General features: G+C 46.3%; 1 protein-coding gene across 2 annotated transcripts in view; it reads right to left on the bottom strand.

Annotated features, from left to right (window-relative positions):
- LOC147688594 (sodium channel protein type 5 subunit alpha-like) overlaps positions 1-23,035 on the bottom strand; it is a 1,046,042-nt gene that overhangs the window by 22,992 nt on the left and 1,000,015 nt on the right. For both annotated transcript variants that reach the window (XM_086941454.1, XM_086941453.1), the window contains exon 23: positions 11,479-11,532. In XM_086941454.1, the coding sequence (XP_086797580.1) occupies positions 11,479-11,532 (54 nt within the window). The remainder of the gene's footprint in view (positions 1-11,478; positions 11,533-23,035) is intronic.

Here is a 23,035-nt window from a genome sequence, read left to right as displayed (position 1 = left end):
AATCTGGTGCGGATCTGTCTCTCAAGAAACTATGCTGGGAATGCCTAGTCTATATCAATTTTACTCTGCTGCTCCTCTATGAACTCACTTATTGCCCCTTTGAAACACACTCTGAGATAGTCACAAAGGGCACCCGTTTTGTTAAAAAAACAACATGAAAAATTAAAAACCTAAAGCACAAAAATCAAGAATGTGGGCACCATTGCCACTTCTCTTTAAAAGAGGCTATTGTTAGTTCATTAGCACAACTATAAATATGCAATTTAGTAACGCACTCCCTATCTAGAGGACAATAAAATTCCAATGTCTAAAATGCATGCACAATTTTCTTAAACAGCCTACAGACGGCACACAACTTAATGCATTTAAATGGATTTGAAATACTCAGTGCTTCTCTTCTGTTGTAACAGAGACCCACAGCATTCACCACTGCAATGCTACCATCTGTGCCCAGCCCTCATGTACTAGAAGACCGTTTTGAGACTTCAAGGTCAGTAGAGTGATCTAAGTGTTATAAATCACGAGTTCCCTTAAACATCCATACTTTTAGATAACAAGTTCCATCTTTCTGAGTGATTTCTGGAAGAACAACAAATTCTCAGGCTTCCAAACTATTGAAAAAAGTCTCATAATCATAACCTAGGACACTTTGAGGCTTTCAGAGGTTCTTATAAAGCTTTATTCTTGTTATTTATTCATGTGATCAATGATTCATAGTTTCTTAATGGAAAATAACAATTTTCCTGAATGACCCTGACTGCTCTACTCAAAGTACTTGATAAACAATCCATTACATTTCTAAAGAGCACAACAAAGCCCAGCTGGTACTTTAGACTTTTTAAACACCTTCCATATTTTTAAATGAAATATTCCACAATATCACATTCAATATTTTTTCATATTTACCGTATGTGACCATTTACTGTTTTAATATACATAACAGGTATGAATGTTTGGAATATTGCAAGGCTTTTAATATTTATTGTTCAACAAAGTCTTGGTTGATTTTGCTTGGGACTATTTTACCCACCACGAGCCTAATGGTGGCTGGTAGCTTCAACTGCCTGTCAGTGAGCACCCTGTCAGATATTGTTTTCAGTTTGGTACATACAGTTTTTCCACCAGGTTAGTGAATGTATGTGAACAATAAATGTGTTTGACTCTATGAGGTTAAACATACTTTCGAAAAAAATAGGTGCAAGGACTATTTACTGAAATCCACTTCCTGGATTTTTGACCCTGGGATTGTTTCATCTGTTTTAGCATCAGGGACAGGACAGGAAGGGTGAATCCTGAGATCAAGAGACACAAAGCATCACGCAGGAAGCACTGTCATGGTAATACTTCCAAGGGATGTTTAAAACCATGCCAGGCCTCTGTATATTTTAAAACACATCAAAAGAAAAAACACATTTCAACTTCCATCCTCCCTTAAACTGGATCAGTTCCCCGAAAGTTTGCGATTCAGTGTTCCTTCATGACCTTCCTGTTCTCACATTGATTATTTTAGCTCTATAACACACTTTACACACTTGCTGGTTGTGAGCCAATTTATTCACCCCATATTTAAAGTATTAAATAGTAAACCATATTTTTTAAGTATATTTGGGTGCTTTGCTTATCTTTTTTCTTTTAAGTTTTGGTTGGAAAAGCCTGTGCTCTATATAACGAAACGTTGCAAGTAAAAAATGGTAGACTGAACCTGAAAAGCAACGACTACTCTACTCTGCCTTGTCTATCAAAAAAACTTAAATTATGCAGTTGTTTGCTTTACTCAATTATTACATGTCCTGGACACTCATTCGGTCCCATGGCTTGGCAATTAACGTCCATAAGTAATATACACCACTCAGATAAACCAGAAAATACTTTTTACTATGTGGCCGTGGGTGGAGGGTTTTCTATGTGTTCACCAAAATGTATTAGTTCACTGACCAATATCACGTAACAAAATAAGGTAGGCATTTTCGCAGTGGTTCTTGTCACATCCACCAGAGCTCTGGAGCACATAAATGAATACGCAACACAGAGCTCCGTAGCACTACATCTCCCCTACTGTTGGATAAAAGGTATGGACAACATACACACATTAGAGTTCCTCAATGAGTCATAGAGGTGCTCGCACCAGTCTTCCAGATCGAGTTGTGCGAGTTGAAGAATTTGCACTGGCATCTGGCATCATAGATGTAGACTCTCGCATTCAGGTGGCTATGTCTCACTAATAAGGTCTGGAGCCGACAAACATCGAGGCAGATGCTTGAAATGTGACGAGTCTCTCATCTGTGGCCAGAGTTGTGCTTTTCTGTTGTTTGACATTCAAGCAATTAGGAAAGTCCTTAAACTTTGTGCTTTTGAAGCGTGGACTGTTATCAGACTTGAGAATGGAGGGAACACCCCACGTTGCGAAAATGTCATCCAGCCTCTCAATGACTCTGTCATGAGTGGTCCATGACAAATCTTCCACTAAGGGAAACCGTAAATACTCATCAATAACTTCCAATGATATGATAGCTATTGTTTGAAGGTCCAAAGAATCAACTGCAATTTTCTCCCACACTTGTTTAGATGGTCAGACATGTTTAGAGGATGCTGTGTTGTCTTGGGAGATAAGTGGATAGACATGTGACATGCTTTCAGTTCCTTCTTAACTCTTTCATCAAGGCGAGGAAACCACATTTGGTCTCTGAGTGCTCTCTTGGTGACGACAATGCTACAATGTCCTCTGTGCGCCAGTTCAATGATGTGTTGCCTCAAGCTCTCAGGTTTTACAACTCTCAAACCTCTTAGTACAATACCTTCTTGAGTGACAGAAAGTTCATCCTGCACATTTTTGAATTTTTGATCTTCAACATAATCTGTGAGAGGTCATGCATGCCTTCTCAAGGATTGCATTGTAACTATATCCTTGAGTGTGAGCATGTCTCTGTCTGTGTTGGTATCAGCAGGGATTTGCTCAATGAATAGAGCTGCAGGGATACTAGACTTTACTATGAAATTGATGTATTCTTCAGCCGGTTTGGACTTTGTACTGTGAATAGGCACATTCAGTCTGAAACAGACTTCTGCTAGCACAGGCCAAAAAATGCCTCTGAGCATTTGAATGTCCATTGCTTTGAGCAAGAATCATGCTCAACCCCACCGGGCTTGCATCTACTGTGATCTCAGTGTGCTACAGCTGCATTTTATCAATGGGTGTTTGATTTGCTTGATCTTTTGAGCACATTCAGAGGACCATTGGAAAGGAACATTCTTCTTTGTCAACTCTCTTAATGGGGCACTCACTGTGGCAAGGTTGTGAATGTATCTGGAGCAATAGCTGGCCATGCATGAAGAGGATCACAGCTTGGTCACATCCTGTGGGTGACAAGTGGGTGACAATGCTTGTACTTTTTTCAGGGTTAGGAGTCATTTCCCCTTCAGAGAAAATATGCCCAAAGAACTTAAGTTTGGATTTGTGAATGACACTTTCGGCATTTAAAGTGAAACTGCATCAGCAAGCCTATGGCATTCTTGTGTAAGAGCTTTGTAATGCTCCTTTCATGTGGCCCCAAACACTAGTACATACATCACTGTAGTTAAAAGCATGTGTGATAGGTTGAACTACTCGAAGATTGACATCCTGAAAGATTTTTACAGCTGATCCGAACAAACCAACCTGAGTTGAAAAAGCAGTAATGTACATACAGTTCTCTCCCACTCAAGTTGATGGTATCCTTTGTTCAAACCAACAAGGAAAAAAAAGACTTTGGCGCCATGAAGCTGGTTAATCATGTACGCTATGTGTGGATCTGCATGTCTTTCTCCCTTGATTGCTTTGTTGGCCTGGCGCATATCAACACAAATGTGCACCACACCCCCACTGTCCTTTTTTTGCACTACCACTGTGGGTGAAATCCATGGCGTTGGACCAGTAGCTCGCTCGATGATGTCATGCTTTAATAATGTAATAGTTCTTTCTCAACTGCATCTTGTAAATGAAAAGCAATTTGACGGCGTTGCTGAGCAACAGGACTAAGTGTCCTCATTAATGTGAAGTTGCACCTTCATTGTCTTGAGCTTTCCCAGTCCGTGAAACGACAAGAGGAATTGACTCACTATTACAGAATGTGTATTAAGGTTGTAGTTGATGGATGTCAGTCCCATGTCAGCAGCAGTGCTGAAACTAAGTAAACATGCACTCGCTGAAGTACCTGGGTGGAAATGAATTGGTGCTTGTACTGTCATTTCCTTATGCTTCATTCTCCCTGGAAAAGACTTTACAATGTGGTAAAAGTAGCTAGCTGTACACCTTTGTTTTCGATGGTGTAAGATGTGGCACTGGTGACAGTTTCTTATATTTTTCTGCCGGCATGATATTGAGTGATGCACCACTGTCTATAATAAAAGTTAGAGGGCAGCCATTCACTTTTAGTTCAATCTAAGGGCACTGTCCAAATGACTTTGGTCTCTTCACGTGGCAATCCCACTTTAACTTGTGTTCTTCTATGCAAGCAGCCAATCCTACATGTGCATGTCGTTCTGCAGTTGACTTCACCTTTGCACATCCATCTTCACTGTTGCTCGACAATGATGTTGAAAATCCTTTGGAAGACTAATTTGATGACGATCAACTTCGTTTAGTCTCTACTTGCCTCAATTGATGTTGCAGTTTGGCCTGGTGGGCATGACTAGAATGCTTCCAGAACTTTCTCTTGCTCATTTTCTCTTCTTGTTGTGACACACCTACTTTTCTCTTTCTTTTTGCAGACTGTCATGGAATGGTTGTCTTTAGGCCAGCTCTTGCATTTCTGTCCAATGGCGGGACATTTATCCTTGTGTGGAAATGAGAATTCACATCGGAAACACACTTTCTTATTCAGGAACATCATCATGTGGTCATGCACCTTGATTTTCTGCTTACTTTTCATAGTCAACATCAATGGATTCTGGGATGTTCCAGATTCCCTATTTGCAGCCTGTCGTCTGCCCATTCCTCAGCTCTCAAAGCCTTGAGTAACTTCCCTAGACTTAGGGCCAGATGTAGGTAATTGCGATTTACCGACTCTTAAATACCGACTCATACCGAATCGGTATTTAAGAGTCTGTAAATTGGAAGGAGGCAGATGTAGGTAAAAAATTACCAATTCTCTAAGAGTCGGTATTTACCGATTCTGTAAATACCGAATCTGTATTTCCCATTGATTCCTATGGGCCTTGAAGCCCAAAGGGATCGATGGGAAATACAGATTCGGTATTTACAGAATCGGTAAATACTGAATCCTGCAGGGGTGCAGGGGGTGTCACTTTGACACCCTCTAGCACCCCAATTCCGGACTTGTGTGCCATGTGGCACACAGACATACCCTAAGGGCATGTCTGTGTGTCACATTGCACAGGTGTGCATGCACAGATGTGCATGCACACCTGAATTCGGTATTTTACCACCCAATAGCATTGGGTGGTAAAATACTGATTCTTAAGGGCCTGTGGCACTCTTAGGAGTGCCACCTACATCTGGATTTTCCGAATCGGTAAATATACTGATTCGGTATTTTACCGATTCTGTAAATTTACCGATTTCGTAAATTTACAGAATCGGTAAAATATAGGCCCCCTACATCTGAGGGGAATTCGGCCGTTACCGACCGGTATTAGGGCTCCTACATCTGGCCCTTAGTGTCTCTCGCTTCATGCGTTGTCTGAATAAATCAGAGAGGCAAACATCAATGACTCTGAGATGCATTGCTTCTTCGTCGTTAAATTCACTGAACTTGCAATGCTTGACGAGGGCATCAAGTGTGGAGTGGTGTGGCTCACTGGTTAGAGGCGGCAGACCCGGAAGCAGAGAACGGCCTGGGACCAGGGTTCGATTCCCGATGCGGCAGGGTCGTGGACCAGGGTCAGCGGACTCGATAGTTCTCGCCTCGGTGCCTACTCTAACCAGGGATCACACTCGGCAACTCTGGGCATTAGCTTGCCTCATCTCTACAAAGGCCCCCCCACATTCGCCGGGGATGCCTGGTTTCACCTTGGAGATACCCAGTAGGGACCATCTCACAGGGAAAACCAGGAAGGGTTCCCCAGCGGTCTACAGCACCACGACGCCTCAGGGCAGCAGTGCGCTTTACAAGACACATACAATATATTACATTACATTACATCAAGTCTTTCGACAAATTTGTCCATCTTTTTGCCAGCCTACTGTCTTTCCTGCTTGAAATTTGCCTTTCATAGTCCCCTTTGGGCATTGGATTGAACATGGCTTTCAACGTTTCTTTTATTTGACGGTATGATACCTCAGTAGCTTGTGATATTTCCTTCTGCACTTCGTCACTCTGTCACCTGCCAGGTACTTTAAGTATTTGATGATCTTTTTGTCATCTATAAAGTCATTGAATGTTTCGATCAATGCAGTCCACCTGGTGGCAATATTCTGCTTTTTGGCGGTGTTGAATGATGGTGGAGGTTACAGAAACACAGCGGCATCGTAAATTGTGTTGGGACTTACAGACGGTGAGAGTTTGCTGTCCCGACAACAGTCGCTGTTCACTTAGACCTGCACCTTCTGCAAGCATCCTCCACATGCTTACGTCTAGGTCATTGCACCCAGGCTGGTGTTGTCTGGTGTCATCTTCTTTCTCAACAATGAGTAACAGTTTGGTCTTTCGCACATGTTCATCACTGCTAACAACTTTGTGCTTTGTACCTGGATGTTGCTGCCTTTAGTGTCTCTTCACCCCTGGGCATATCAGCCTTATGCACTTTTTTGCACCTTCAGCATTTCTGCTTTGTGTGGATGATGGCTCTGTGTTATGCTGTAGCGCAGTATCTCTTCTTCTAGCCTTACCAATAGGTTTCTGGAAGGGGCTTTCTGACTGTGCTACTCTATAGGGCTTCACCGGCTTTGAGGGCCTCATAAGAGCTGGAGCAGAGCATTGACTCTGCATATGCCAATGTGGATTGCCTCCTGGGGCACACGTGGCATGCATGAGCAGTTTGCTGGACCACGGCAAACCCCCAGGGAGAGCTATTTTTATTTATTATCTTAAGGGGGTTTTGTATAGCGCTCTGTCACCATAAGTTTCCTGGCGCTGATTGAGTGCTGAGAGGTGTAAGCACGGGGGTCTAGCCAGACTGTGCGAAAAGAAAAGTTTTCAGAAATTTTCTGAATTCCAGAAGAGAATTAGAAGATTTGAACGGAAGAGGCAGCGGGTTCCAAAGGTTGGGGGCTAAGTGAGCGAATCTGCGGCCACCAAATTTTTTAAGCTTAATTAAGGGAGTAGCTAGGAGCAGGTGATGAGAGGACCGTAGATTGCGTGCCGGGCGGTAGAGGGTGACCAGGGATTTAAGAAAGGCGGGAGAGGTTCCAGAGACAGCTTTAAATGCTAGACAGCCGATCTTGAATGCGGCCCTCCGTTTAACCGGCAGCCAATGAAGTTTGCGGAGTAATGGCTTCGCGGACTGCCACTTCGGGGTCTTGTAGGCCAGTCTGGCCGCCTGGTTCTGTACTAATTGAAGCCTGTGAAGAAGGGATTTGGGTAGGCCATGGTACAGAGAATTTGAGAAGTCCAGACGGGACAGTACCAGGGCGATCAGTACTTGTATCAGAGCCTCGGGTGTAAGGAGATGGGAGACTTTCCTGATTTTCATAAGCTGGAACATGCATGAGGACACAACAGCACCCACCTGGGGCTTCAGGGAAAGCTCCGTGTCGATAATGACCCAGAGACTTTTTGCTGATTTGGCTGGAACAGGTGGGGGACCAAGCTCCACCGGCCAGAACTGTGGACCCCAGTACGTGGGGCTGTTACTTGGGAGAATTAGCTCTGTTTTCCCCGGGTTTAGCTTAAGCTTGTTCAAATTCATCCATTGTTGGATGTGTAGCATCACCGCTTGACAGTGAGTGGCTGCATTTGGGGTGTTAAGAGGGAAAGTGATTTGCAGATCGTCTGCATAATTGAAGACGGTGATGTCCCACCTCTTCAGGGAGTGAATGAGTGGTTGAAGATAAAGATTAAAAAGCAAAGGGGATAGGGAAGATCCCTGAGGCACTCCGCAGGTCTATGGCACCTTGGCAGCCATAAAAGGGCCCAAGCGATCCGCTTGGGTTCTGCCTGACAAGAAGGATTTGAGCCATGCAGAGGCCAGACCCCAGATGCCGGCCTGCTCGACACGGTGGAGAAGGATGTTATGGTCCACCGTGTCGAACGCCGCTGACGGATCTAATAGGACGAGCGCTTGAGGTATCCCTTTGTCAGCATTGTCCCTTAAGGAATCCATAACTGCCAGGATCACAGCCTCGGTGGAGTGGGCTGGTCGGAAACCGGCTTGGTTGGGTTCGAGGTAGTTGGAGCACTCGATGAATTGAGAGAGGCAACTGGTGACATGTGCCTCCAGAAGTTTTGATAGGTAAGGCAGAAGGGAAATAGGCTGATAATTCGCAAGGTCCTCTGGGTCAGCACCAGGTTTTTTTAGCAAAGGCACCAAAACTGCCTCCTTGAAGGAGTTGGGCACCGTGCCTGTCTCAAGGGAGGTATTTAACAGTGGTAAGATACAGTCCGGCAGAGCCCGGCAGATGTCGTGGAACACAGAGGGGGGACAACAGTCGTTGGGCGAGCCCGATTTGACTCGAGCGGTGAGTTTAGCTAGAGCGTTGGAGTCAAGGGTGGGGAAACTTAGAAATGAAAGTGGGCTTCCAGGGGTAGAGGCTGATATGGCAACAGAGGGGACAGGGGGGATAGTATTCTTGATCTTGGTGATCTTATCAATGAAGAAACTGTTTAGGGCATTACAGGACTCTTGGGTGGGGGTCTGAGAAGGGAGGGTTCTAGCGTCGGACGTGAGCTCGCTCATGACTGTGAAGATCTCCTTAGACTTATTCGGGGCAGTAAGAATCCTTTCAGAGATATGTAGCGATTTAGCTGCCAGGATTGCACTTTTGTATTTTTTTCGTGCAGTGACATATAACTCTCTATCGGTGGGCGAGTAGTTGCGTCTCCACCTACGTTCCATCTGGCGTAATTCCAGTTGCTGAGTTTTCAGAGCGGTGTTGAACCACCTGTAAGATTTGCTATGCCTGGAGCGAGGGTATCTGGAGAGGGGGGCAAATTGGTCGCTAGCCTTGGTAATCCAACCAGAGAAATCTTCCTCCAGTATGCGTTTGTGCGGCTGGGGGCGAGTATCAGCCAGGAATGAAAGGAAGCCTTGAGAGTCAAGTGCACTCCATTTGCGGGGTAACCCACGTGTGAGTGGGGGGAACTTTACCCGGCCCCTGACAGTGATCACGGTGTCGATCATATAATGATCAGACCAGATACAGGGCGTGATCACGGGACAGGAGGAAGTAAGGTTGTGGGTCCAGATATGGTCTAGTATATGGCCCTTGATGTGAGTGGGGGAGGTGACGAGTTGGGGCAAATTAAGGCTGGAGAGAACTTCGAACAGCTCGGCCGCATGGGGGCTAGCATCGCAGTCGTTGTACCAATAGTTGAAATCGCCGAGAACAGCGACTCGAGCAGAGGAAGTGATCAGGTTAGCTAGCTGTTTGCTAAAGGCGACGGGGAACAGAGGCATGGGATGGGGGGACGATAGAGAACGATAAGGGTAAGAGCTCCCTCTCCAGTTTCTAGGCTGATAATGAGATTGTCCACATCAGCGAGGGTGAAGGAGGATGTGGAGATAAATTTGAACTCCTTTCGAATGGCAGCTGCCACCCCTCCGCCAGCCCGACTCGATGGTCGATTCATATTAGGCATGTAATAGTCGGGGCAGAGCAGCCAAGATGTCAGGGAGAGAATCGTCAGCCAAGTTTCAGTGAGTAGGAGAATGTCAGGTTTTTCATCACTGAGGAGGAGAAAAAGGTCGGCCTGGTGTTTCACAAAAGAAAGTGTATTTAAATATAATACACGGATATGTGTCTCAGTGGTATTAGGGCAGGCTATGGGTTTACAGGTAGGGCATGAGGGGGAAGTATTGTGCGCAATGCCACATAAGGAGGCACGATCTCGACTCACTTGAGAAAGAGTGCAATGTGCGGATTGTAGTTTCCTAAGGGCAGTGGGTGAATAGGTAAGGGTGGTGACAGCATCCCTGGCCCCTGGGCCCGTCCGGCCGCGGACGGGCACAGGCGGGCAGGACTCTGGCACGACTCCGGCACAGATCCGGCGCGACCGCTGAGCGCGTCCGCTGCGCGGAGGCATGGACGTCCCCTTTTATGCGCAACTAGAGCGCGAGGAGTCCCAGCCACACCCAATATGGCCGCCGCAATTCTGTGCCCGGGACCAACTCCACAGCGTTGATACTCGGCTGGGAGTGGCCCAGGGGTGCGGGGAGGAGGGTGGAAGGAGTTAGCAATGAAAAGCTTATGAATCAAGCAGTATGGGAATGTTGCAGTTCAAGATTAAAATACGCCGATTTTAGCAGTAATTACGATTTTAAACAGGTTAAGAGCAAGGCAACACAACCTCCCGGCTTCCGCCTCAGGAGGGACTCAAGGACACAAACAATCAGGCGCAAGGTCGAAGGGAGCTCCATTTATGCGCAACTAGAGCGCGAGGAGTCCCAGCCACACCCAATATGGCCGCCGCAATTCTGTGCCGGGACCAACTCCACAGCGTCGATACTCGGCTGGGAGTGGCCCAGGGGTGCGGGGAGGAGGGGGGAAGGAGTTAGCAATGAAAAGCTTATTAATCAAGCAGTTTGGGCAATGTTGCAGTTCAAGATTAAAATACGCCGATTTTAGCAGCAATTACGATTTTAAACAGGTTAAGAGCAAGGCAACACAACCTCCCGGCTTCCGCCTCAGGAGGGACTCAAGCACACAAACAATTCTTTGGGGTGCGTATCCCACTCTCGTTGCCTGTTGTCGCAGCCACCCCTACTCTGTAGCACATAAATCCCTATGCCACACACAGAGCTCAGCACATGCCTTTAGTCTTCAGCATGCAACCGTTCCCTGAACACATTGTCATAAACTTTATTGAACACACCCAGATACACTGCAAATGATAACATAATGTTGTAAGGAGTCTGCAGAGGACCAGGTGAGTCTTACTGCACATGATCACACAACACTACAGTTCTGATTGCTCTTGATGTAAATTTGGGCATTTGTGGTCTTGTTTAACAATTGTAATTAAACAATTAATTTGGGCAATCTACCTATGAATTGACGATCAAAGTAATACCATAACATAATATTTTATCTCCTGCAATGGCAAATTACTTAATTCATTCTCACGGTAATGCATAACACCCTGTCCTTTTTTCCTTCTATCACTGCCTAATTCCTCCTTGTAGGTCATTGTTGCCTATCCTTAAAATATGCTAGACGAAAATGTCTGAGGATTATTGCCTATACAAAATACTGAGTGACAGGTGCTTGTCATACATTCAGAAATCTCAGGGGATGCCATGCTCCTTTTGAAGTCAAGTCAGCATTTACGCACTGAAAACATAGCTATCAGACTGTAATCAGAAAGAATGAATTGGTTTACATACTTCTCTAGAATCCACTGCTGCATACATTATGTCCATCCAACCTTTGAAAGTTGCCTGCAAAACAAATACAGTCTTGTTGAGGAAATTGCATATATATGGACTTATATTATCACAGCTGTCAGTAAATACAAGGCTGTGTTGATCTCTCAGTGTCCCTCTTTCCTCTCTTCTCCTTTAGTTTCTTCCTTCTGCTTTCCCTGTCTTGGCATGCCCTATCGCAATGCAAAGCCGCTTTCCCCATGGCCTCCACGAAATATGAAGTGGTTGAAATGTTACATGATGGAGCTTTACTGAATTTAGAAATAATACAGACAAAATAACAGCATGCATATTGGAAAAAAACATCAAAATTACTATCACTACTAACACCGAGTTCCATGGCATAATAGGCTTATTAATCAATTTTTGGGCATTTGGTCCACATCAATTTTCAAGGTGGAGAATATAGACCCATACTTAAACTGGAAATGTCAAAAGTCCCACAACACAATGTGCCATTGGTTAGAAAGTCAAGAATAAAGGTGCTATGTGTGCCAAAGTCAAGTTGGCAACTCTTCCACCATCAGAAAGAGAAAGAATTTGAATTTCAAATGTGCACTTTGCATGCAGATTCCAGCAGAAGAAGCTTTAACCCAGTGAGCAAACATATCCACTCATATATTTGGCTTGGCCAAACCAATGAAATGTATCCTGTTAGCTAGACTGTTGCTACTGAATTCAATACCTCAATATTTATTCCAACAGACAAAAACAATATATATCATCCATCTGGCATTTACATGCAAAATTGCATCCATCCCAATATTCAATCTAGCCCTTGCACAACATTACGATGATACTAGGCAACCACATATAAAGATCACTGCAGAGGGTGCTGATCCAAATGCAAACAAGATACACATACTCCTTTTCCTATAATTTGAGCCATAATTTATGGTTCCATTGACCTGGGCTTGCCATTCTGGACAAAACCAACAGACTCATTATTAACCCCTTGGGCACTATTGACGTGAACTCCACGTCAGGAGGTCTCACAACTAGTTGCTGTTGATGGGATAGCAATGTAAAAGCACACAGGATTCCCTTTTGTGGTGGTACCATATAGATTTCCATTTTTATTTTTCAAGTTGTGCTGCTGGGGAAGAGCTACCGAACAGCCAGAGCCTGTTTATTTACATGAAGATGATCAGCGTATGTAGTGAACTGATGTCAGTACTGTAAAAGCGAAGGCTCATTTAACTTTCACTGGCTATGGCACTCAGCAGCCCCATGAACACCATTTTTTGATTAGAGGGGTATTGTTGAACGAGCATAATCTCCCCTTTCTAAAGATTTCAGCCTCCAGTGGATCCCTGCTTTGGAATTGTCCTCAGAGGGTGATGCTGGATGAGGGTGGGCTAGACACGGGGGATTGTTTAAATAAGGGGAATGGCCGTCCAGTTCATGGGCACTTATCCCCATGGGAACAGTGAGTCTTTCTGTCCCCCTGGGGTTAATTGGGGGTGCTTACTCCAATCTGCCACATGGGGAAAAAAAGCTCACTAGGCACCCGGGAATCAAATATTAAGAAAAAAGGAGGCCGGGTGGCCCTGAAATAGGACCATGCACTACCCCAAAAGGGTGAAAATACAGTCTTTCTACCCCACTCTGGAACAAAGAGTGTAAGGTTGGCCCACAATGAGCACCCCGTAGGGGTGAAGTAGATGATGGTTATAGAGCTTATTGGACACCATGGATTTATTTTGAAAATGGGCGGGCTGGTCCAGCTGACATAGGGTCATGTCTCCACCCAAAGGAGAGAATACAGTATTCCCTGCACCCGTTACTCCTTGTGGGCATCAGATTTGGGGTTTGATCCCAATATGTCCCTGGGGGTGGGCAGAAAGCCCACTGGACACCAGGAATTTATTTTTATTTTCTTGTAAAGAAAGGGGAGACGTCATGCCCCACCTTAAAGGGAGTCAATATAGTCTGTCTGCCCTCCCAGAAGGCATAATGAGGTTTGCCACCAATCTTTGCCCCAGGGGTGGTAGAAAGCCCACTATACAACAGGGTTTCTCCATTTGAGCAAAGAGGGATGAGGGAATCCCAATCTTGATTGGGCCACCATCCAGAGAAACCTACCAAACTCAGACATTTCTGAGAACTAGGCACCTAGTGGGGTTCATGTTGGTGAGACTTGCAAGGGTCCCATGACGTTTTCTTACCCAGAAGGCCTTAGAAACCTAGACTTAGACACACAAGTGGGGTCACGTTTTAATTGAGATATATATGGAAATGCTTAGTGGTAGTAATTTTGTGGATCCTCCCTGCAGCTTCCGGACCACCCCCACTGAATTGCAAGAAAAATGTGTGTTTTAGCCATAGTTTGAGGTTTACAACTACTTATGGGTAAAACACAAAGTAAGATATGCACAACTCACACCACCCTGGATGTCCCTGAGGTGTCTAATTTTCAAAAGTGTCTGGGTTTGATACGTTTCCTTGGGTGGGTGAAAAGCCAGAGCTCAAATTCAACAACTACCCACATGGCAAAAAAGAGCAGTTTCGATTGGTGAAATGAGATATCTCAAAGTCTTGTTTTTGTGTATTTTGGGTCACAGGAGCTAGGTCCAGCCACACAAGTGGGCTGCCATTTTTATTGGTAGTCATGTGGGAATGCTGGGTGATAGCAATGTTGGGGATCCCTGCAACTTCTGGAACTATGCCTCCGAGAAATGTGAGGAAAATGTATGTTTTCGCTAATGTTTGAGGTTTGCAAGGTCTTCAGGGCAACAAAAACAGTGTCAGTCAGTCCTTCTGAAGTCTTCCACAGATCCAGAAATGCACTGAAGAGGTGTTCGTAGGGTCCAATACTTATCAGCCTTTGACATGAGGGTACATCCTGGACTACCCCTACATTTGGTTCTGGAAAATTCTTCCCTTCCCGTGCCAAGGCTCCAAGAAGAGTTGGGTGACAAAAATCCGGTGTCAGGTTATTTTCTGTGTGCTGCCCTTTGAAGTGTAAGTGGTTAGGGAACAGCTCCACCCCAACCATCTAGGCAGAATGGCCCTCTTCCACTCCATCATCTGTAACTAGTAGCATGGTAATGGTGGCCCTCTCAAAATGGGGCTTGAGGCAATTGACAGGCAGGACCCTTAAGGGGTTCTATAGCTCTTGAGGTCCACCTGGTAAGTGACCAACCCTTTTCTCTCCTTCACCTCATAAGACCCAGGCCACTGGTCTTGGTGAGCCCTGGGCTTCACTGGCTCCATCACCCACACATTTTTACCTGGCTGAAATTCAACCAGAGTGGCTTGTAGTCATGCCAGATACTCATTACCACCTGGCGGGCTTCCAAATTCTCAGTAGCCTTCTTCCAGGAACACTTTATCTGAATACTGCAAACTAATATATTGTTGACTACATTGTGGCTGACTACATCATGGGGGTGGGGGGGGGGGGGGGGGGGGTTCCTAGGAACTTTCTTCCATCCCTTCTTCACCAGGCTGAGAGGTCCTCTCACAGGGTGTTCATACAGGAGTTCAAAGGGACTGAACCCCACACTTTTCTGTGGTACCTCCTTGTAGACAAAAAGAAGGCCTGACTGAGGATATTCCACTTCCGCCTCAAGGGCTCTGATAGGCCCATAATCATGCCTTTCAATGTCTTGTTGAAGCTTTCAGGAAAGTGATTGGTCTGGGGCGATAGGGTGTGGAAAACTTGTAAGTTAATCCACACTCATCTCATATAGACTTTATGTAGACTGACATGAAATGCGCGCCCCTGTCAAACACTACTTCTTTGTGGAACCCAATAAATATCCTCATCACTCGCAGTCACAGTCCTCAGAGGTACGGCCTATGGGTAACTCTCTACCTAGTGGCATGGTCTACCAAGACAATATTCAGGGGTACAACAATATCAATGTCCACCCTTTCAATGGGGGTATCAATGGCCTGTAGGAGAGCCAAGGGAGCCTTTTACTTTCCCCGTGAATTCCCATTGACCTGGCAGGTAAGATAGGACCTGCAGAATGCATCTGCGGCCACTCTCATCTTGGGCCAGTCTGGCAAAGGACTTGTATTGCCCCAGATATCCTGCCAGGGGTACATCATGAGCTACATCCAGTATGAAGTATGAAGCTCCTGTAGAACTGGAGGGCTATGAACTCATGGGTTGCGTCAGGCTCAGGAACCTTAGGCTTACTATATAGGAGGTAATTCTCCTAATAGATCAGCTGAATTCCAGAGGTGTCACCAGCAGGTGGGCCTCGGCCTATTGCCTGATGCCCTCAAGAATATGACTCTTGTTGTGATTAGGATGTTACTAACATGGACATTTGCAAGTTGTTAATTACTCTACATTGTCAGACAAGTTGATCAGATATATTTTTCAGATTGATGGTGGATAAGTCATGCAGCCGTTTGTCCAAATTGTAGCATCTCTATACTGTTTCCTGATGATGGTCTCGGGATTGTTTGGCCATAAGAGACCGAAACGTGAATGGTTCTTCCTCTCTAACATCATTTACAGTGATATTGTGTTCATCATTCCTTTTGAAAATTGGAAAAAGAAGTATTCTAGCTGGACTATGTATCTATGAATTTATGCAGTTAGGAGGATTTATCGCTCCTCAATTAACTCTTTTTGAGAACTGCTGTATAATTTGTGGCTAGATCATGTGGGGAAAGACAGTGTTGTTGCATTCATATAGCTAAAATGTATGTTTGATCCTGACTATTGTTTATATTTCTTTTTTGTATGATTAAGAGAAATTGTGAGTACTGAATAAGAAAAGTCTTGTTAGATCAGTATGCTTTAAGTCTGATTATTATAATTTTTTTCTGGTTATATTTTGAATAGTGTGTTTTGGACATTAATTAATGTTGGAAAACGAGACACCATATTAGAGGCCTGCACAAATAATATGACTACATTTGTCCTTCACTGGGAACCAAACACCATTGTAGCGCCTGACTCTCAGAGAGTAGCGTTGCAGAGCAGTCTGAGGCTTACTCAAGGGAGGGGGTGTGGGCTAGTAATCGACAGTTGCAGGTGCGCAGTAATAACACTCAATAATTGATTCTCCAGTCTGTACTTCGCTTTATAAAAGTAAGAGTACATTTATTAAACACACACACTACTCAATACTATGCACCAATTTACAAATATACATAAGCTGTTGGAATTACTTTGTGACATTGCATAACATCTCCACCACTCCCATGTATGCACATCCTCTTGCCCCCAATGCAGTTAGTTGAACATAGCCTGTAGTGAGGGCCCTGCGCACTTGCACCATCCCAGTGGGGACCCACCCCATTATCCCAACAAGCATTTAAAATAGGTAACCCTTCCTTGGTGACACACAACCCTGACTGAGCATTTCCTACTGACCATGAAGTATACACCTCTACATCTTAAGAGCTAGCAGTCTGGGTTCTCCACCTAAGCGCAGCAGCAAGAATACATGGAAGCCTTCGTTGGTTTTCGTCACGGAGTCATGGGCAAAGGACTCCTCTGGTCCTGACCTTGTTGTAGCAGTCCCGCAGGGGTACTGCTTGGTACAACATGATAGAGTGGGCCGTGTGGGAGGTGGGTTAGCCATTCTTTATAAAGAATGCCTTCAATGCCTTATTACACCTATCAAGGTTCCTATGGATGCCTTTGAGGCTCTCTATTTTTCTCTTACAGGCCCCCATAAATTTACATTTAACGGACTTCTGGTCTATCGTCCTCCAGGCCCTAGAGCCGATTTTGGATTAAAATTGCTTCACATCCTTGAACCTTATTTTGGCTGCGAAAACTTGACGGTTCTGGGAGATTTTAATTTCCATCTTGAGCTGTCAGAGGCCCATGGCACCATCTCTCTGGTGGATGCTATGTTAGCTTGTGGACTCTTTCAGTTGGTGAAATTGGCCACCCACCGAGCAGGACATAAACTACTCCTGAGGCACAGCCGGGAGCGCTATATTTTTAAAATTTGTATACTTGTGATTTTAAAACTTGTGTATTACTTTGTGTCACGATCACCCTTCTCTCACCTGATCGATCCTCAGGGAGACCACGCTCGATTCTCCTTTGCCCCACTCAGCAGAGCTAATCGCTGCAGAGGGAACGCCCTGTTCATCACCGCCAGCAGCCAGTGAGCCGGTCTTTGGCCACGCCCACTCGCTCGAGGCCACGCCCCCTTCGCCTTCATAAGCAGAGCAGCTTCTGAGCTCTCATCAGACCCTACTCCTGAGGCACAGCCGGGAGCGCTATATTTTTAAAATTTGTATACTTGTGATTTTAAAACTTGTGTATTACTTTGTGTCACGATCACCCTTCTCTCACCTGATCGATCCTCAGGGAGACCACGCTCGATTCTCCTTTGCCCCACGCAGCAGAGCTAATCGCTGCAGAGGGAACGCCCTGTTCATCACCGCCAGCAGCCAGTGAGCCGGTCTTTGGCCACGCCCACGCGCTCGAGGCCACGCCCCCTTCGCCTTCATTAACATGTGTTTTCCACGTACGCGCAGCGGACGGGCGCAGCGGGCACGCCGTCAGCGCGCCGAAGGCGCGCCAAAGGCAAGCCCGTCTGGGCCCGTCCGGGCCCAACCAGACCCGGGCCCAGGGACTCTGTCGGATGTTCCTCCTGACCGCTTGGTGTACTCAGGAGACATGCTCCGTGCGTTCCAGCCGGTAAAAACTTTGGCCTATTACCACACGCACACTGAAGGTAAACCCTTCTCTAACTGTATGCGCTGTAATCCAACCCCCCAGAACCCAGCTAAACCCGGACTCAAGATAGGTCTTCTTAACTGCCGCTCCCTTCCTAAACATGCGCTCGAAACAAACCTGTTAATTCAAGATCATGACTTCGATGTGCTGTTTCTCACGGAAACGTGGCTATCGGACAGTTCTGACTCGGACATCGTCATGGCCCTCCCCCCAGGCTATCTCTGTCAAGCTCTACATAGACCTAAAGGGAGGGGAGGGGGGTTAGCCATAATCTACAGGGAACAGCTTATGTGCAGAACCTCCAACGCCCACATCGAAGACTGCGAAAGTTGCCAATTTTCCATTCAAACCTCCCCGGCCCACTCCCTTTCAGGACTACTGATTTATCGCCCTCCAGGTGCTCCTGGGAAATTCCTTAATGCCGTTACCGAATCGGTTTCACAATTAGCTTCTTCTGCCTCTAACTTTCTTATCCTAGGTGATCTGAATCTGCACTTCATGGACCCTATGGACCGGATAGCTTCCGATCTTCTTCAGGACCTGGCGTCACTTAATATCCGACTGGTCAACAATGAGCCTACCAATGAGAAGGGACACTTACTAGATCCCATCCTCACTAATGTTGTTACCATCACCACCAGGCCACCCCTGTCCCTACCATGGACTGATCATTTTCTTGTCCCTATCTCCTGGGAAGTACCCACTATGAACCCTCAAACTACTAAAATCCAGGTCACCGATAGACGGTGGCACAAACTTGCACCCAGGGAATGGGCCACTGCCCTCTCAAACTCCATCCCTGAGCTCTCCACCGAACCCGCCACAGCAGATAAGCAGTTTAATGCGTGGATTATGTCTTCACTAGATAAACTCCTCCCTAAAACTGCCATTTTTAAACATCCCAAAAGAGTATCTTCCGCCCTGTGGTACACCCCAAAGCTCAAAGCCCTGCGCCAAGACTGCAAGAGAATGGAACGCTCATGGAGGAAAGATAAGTCGAAAGCAAATAAAGACGCTTACTCCACCTCTCTCTCAACTTACAAAACAACGATTCGAAAAATTAAAAGGGCTTTCTTCCAGGAAAGAATAGAAAAAGCTGTATGCTCCAGTAAAGAATTCTTCGTCATATTAAAAGAACTTCTGAAGACCCCAGAACCTGAACCGAGACACCCCCCAGACCCCAAGGCTGATCAGGAAAAATGCCAGCTATTGGCTAATTTCTTTCATGAAAAAATTCAAAAAATCCTTGATTCAATCCCACCTGCGAGTCCGTGCGAGGAAAACGACCCCCCGCTCACCCTGACACCCATTTGTCTCTCCTCTTGGGGTCAAGTAACGACCGAAGAAGTGGGAAATACGGTAAATTCCATAAAAAGCGGATCTCCCAGGGACTCTGCCCCGCTTCGGATCCTCAAAGAAGTAGCACCCATCATTGTTCCCCCCCTTACCCACTTGATCAACGCCTCATTCCAACAGGGATCCGTACCCCCGAGCTGGAAGGCGGCAGTTGTTAAAGCTTTACTGAAGAAACCTTCTCTTGATCCTGAAAACCTGGCCAACTTTAGGCCTATTTCCCTACTCCCAGGAATCAGCAAGATTGCTGAAAAACTGGTTAATAAGAAACTCTCACAGTTCCTGGAGGACAACAACAGGCTAAAAAGCTCACAGACAGGCTTCCGTCCAGGGCAGGGCACGGACATCGCCCTCCTGGCAGCGGTAGAGGAGGCCAGAGCACTCTTAGACGAAGGAGGATCAGTGGCAGTGATCCTCCTCGACCTGAGTGCGGCCTTCGATACCGTCAACCACCAACTTCTCATCAAAAGGCTCAAGAGAGTCGGTGTGGAAGGCTCCGCCCTATCCTGGCTCTCATACTTTCTGGCCCAACGGACATATCAGATCTGGGAGAATAACACCTGCTCCTCCGAAACTCCCCTCCAATGTGGCGTGCCTCAGGGCTCCTCCCTGAGCCCCACATTATTTAATATCTACATGTCCCCATTGGAGGAGGTCATCACCCCGTTCGGAGTGAGCGTCGTCAGCTACGCCGACCACACACAACTAGTTGTATCACTATCCCACCCCAGCCAACAACCAGCAGATCTATTCAACTGCCTCACGCAGGTCCAAAGCTGGATGAACAGTTCAGCCTTAAAACTGAACAGAGCGAAAACTGACGTTCTGCTCCTCGGCCAGAAAGGACTCACACTCTCCCCGAACATCTGGCCAGCTTGTCTGGGTCCCCCCCCTGATCCAAAAGAAGAAGTAAAAAGCCTGGGCGTGTGGCTCGATACCGATCTTTCGTTCACCGTGCAAGCAAAGAAAGTAACTGGGACTTGCTTCGGGCTCTTGAAATCGTTGAGGAAAATCCTGCCCCTCTTGCCTCCCAACTCGCAAAAATTGCTAATTCAAGGCCTAATACTCTCGAGGCTTGATTATAGCAATGTGATCTACCTGGGCGCCCCCGAAGCAACGATGAACAAGCTTCAGAGAATTCAGAACATCGCGGCCCGGATTCTCACCAACACCCATGCCAGGGCTTCGGCCAAACCAGCACTAAAACTCCTCCACTGGCTTCCTATAAGGGAGCGGGTCAAATTCAAGGCCCTGTGCCTAGCCCACAAACTGCTACAAAATCAAGGCCCCCCTATTCTCAGGAAACTCATCAAACCCTACAAATCCTCAAGATCCCTCCGTTCGGACAAGGAAAATTTCATCATCATCCCCAGATTTAAGAAAGCACGTTCAGGAGGAAGACGTTTCTCAGTTCACACCGCATGTCTCTGGAACTCACTCCCCCGCGACCTGAGACTCGAATCACATTATCTTCGCTTCAGGAAGCGGCTCAAAACCCACCTTTTTCCCTAAGGAATCATGCTTGCCCTCAACCCCGATCTTCTGCTCCCCCCTCCCCTCCCTCCCCTCCCCCCTTCCTCCCTTGTCCCACTGACCTGAAGAGATAGGGATCTTTAGCGCTGGGATACCTCCGGGTGACTACGCGCTCTATAAAATTTATAATAATAATAATCTTTTCCAACGTTCGGAGGTTGACAGTAAAAGATTCTTTTTTTCTGTCATGGTCAGATCACTTGGCCGTATCATTCACTATGTCCTGTCTGATCTTGGATGGTTTTCGACATATTCCGAGCAAGACGAAATTACGTAGGAATTTGAATAATATCACAGAAGGTTCCTTCACACCCTGGATCACCAGTTTGTCTACTTCCTTGGGGGACAATGTCCAGTCGGCTGTCTCACAGTATGATAAGATCATTACAGAGGCTTTGGACTCTCTGGCCCCTATACAGCCATGTTATTCAGCGAGGAAAAGACCTTCAGCCCCATGGTTCACGGAGCATCTAAGACTGCTCCGACAGGAAGCCAGGAGACAGGAGCGTCTATGGCATACCAGCTGGGATCTAAGGGAAAAGGAAATCCATAAGATCTTGATAAGAAAGTATAAACTGGAAGTTATTAGGGCAAAACAAGAATACTTTACTGCCCTAACTTCCTCACTTTCATCTCCTAAAGAGCTCTTTAGGATAGCAGATTCCCTTACCACCCTTCAGATTCCTGATCCGGTGATGGCGTCACAGGAGCTCTGCAACAATATTGCGACGTTTTTCCAGACTAAGATCCTGGACATTTATACCGCTCTAGAGTTGCTGAAACCTGTTACCACCAAGCCCGCTGCCTTTGCTGTCCTGGACTCTGGCCCTTCGGAGAAGTCTCCGGTATGGTGCCTGGAATCCTTCCCCTCTCTCTCTCTACAGGATGCAGAGATACTTCTCAGTAAAATTAAATCTGGCTCTCCTCTAGATGTCTGCCCGCTTAGGATCCTAAAGCAGTGTGGAAATTCTCTTTTACCCCCTCTTGTAGACATCATGAACAGGGCCATGAAGGAGGGCATTTTTCCCCAGCAGTGGAAGAATGTGGTAGTAAGACCTTTACTCAAGAAACCCTCTCTCGACCCTGGGGTACTAAAGAATTTCCACCTCATCTCACTGCTCCCAGCCCCCGCAAAGATGTTAGAAATCCATCTGAATAAACATCTTGCTGCCTTCGTGGAAAATTCTGGCTGTTTGGACCCTTCCCAGCATGGATTCAGGAGGGAACATAGTACAGAGTCTGCCCTCACCATAGTACTGGATAATATCCGTATGTGTGTGGAAGGGGGGCAGACCTCCCTCCTGATCCTCTTAGACCTTACTGCCGCCTTCGATACCCTCTCTCCCTCAGTGCTAACATCTCGCCTGAGGGAGATTGGGGTTCAGGGGGAGGCACTGGCTCTACTCACTTCTTTCCTCGACAAGCGAGAGCAAAGAGTGAAGCTGGGTGGGTTTCTATCTCTATCCCTGTCTGTGCAATGTGGGGTCCCTCAGGGGTCGGCGCTTAGTCCGACCCTTTTTAACATCTATGTGACCCCCCTTGCCAGACTTATTAGATCTTTTGGGCTGGAGGTAGTTTCCTATGCGGATGACACCTGACCCTCGTCTCTCTCTCCCAGTCAGTTACTCCGACTGCCTCCAATTTAAGATCTTGTATGGAGGCGGTCGGACAGTGGATGATTCACAATTCACTGAAACTGAATGGGGAGAAGACCGAGGTGATGGTGTTTAGAGGTAAGGAGGAGGTATGGTCAGCTGACTGGTGGCCGGACTCACTTGGAGCATGTCCTGTCTCTGCTGCATCTGCTAAAAATCTTGGGGTGGTGATCGATCCTTCCCTCAGTATGTGTTAACAGGTAAACAGGACTATTGCCACCTGCTGGGGCGTTCTACGCATACTGAGGAGGTTTAGGCACTACCTTTCACAGCAGGCTAGGAAACAACTGGCAGTGGCTCTAGTGGGCTC

Source organism: Lissotriton vulgaris, chromosome 10 (genome assembly GCF_964263255.1).
Source record: "Lissotriton vulgaris chromosome 10, aLisVul1.2, whole genome shotgun sequence".
Classification (NCBI taxonomy): domain Eukaryota; kingdom Metazoa; phylum Chordata; class Amphibia; order Caudata; family Salamandridae; genus Lissotriton; species Lissotriton vulgaris.
Note: the sequence above shows the minus strand (reverse complement) of the source record. Positions and strands in the feature narration are given on the sequence as shown.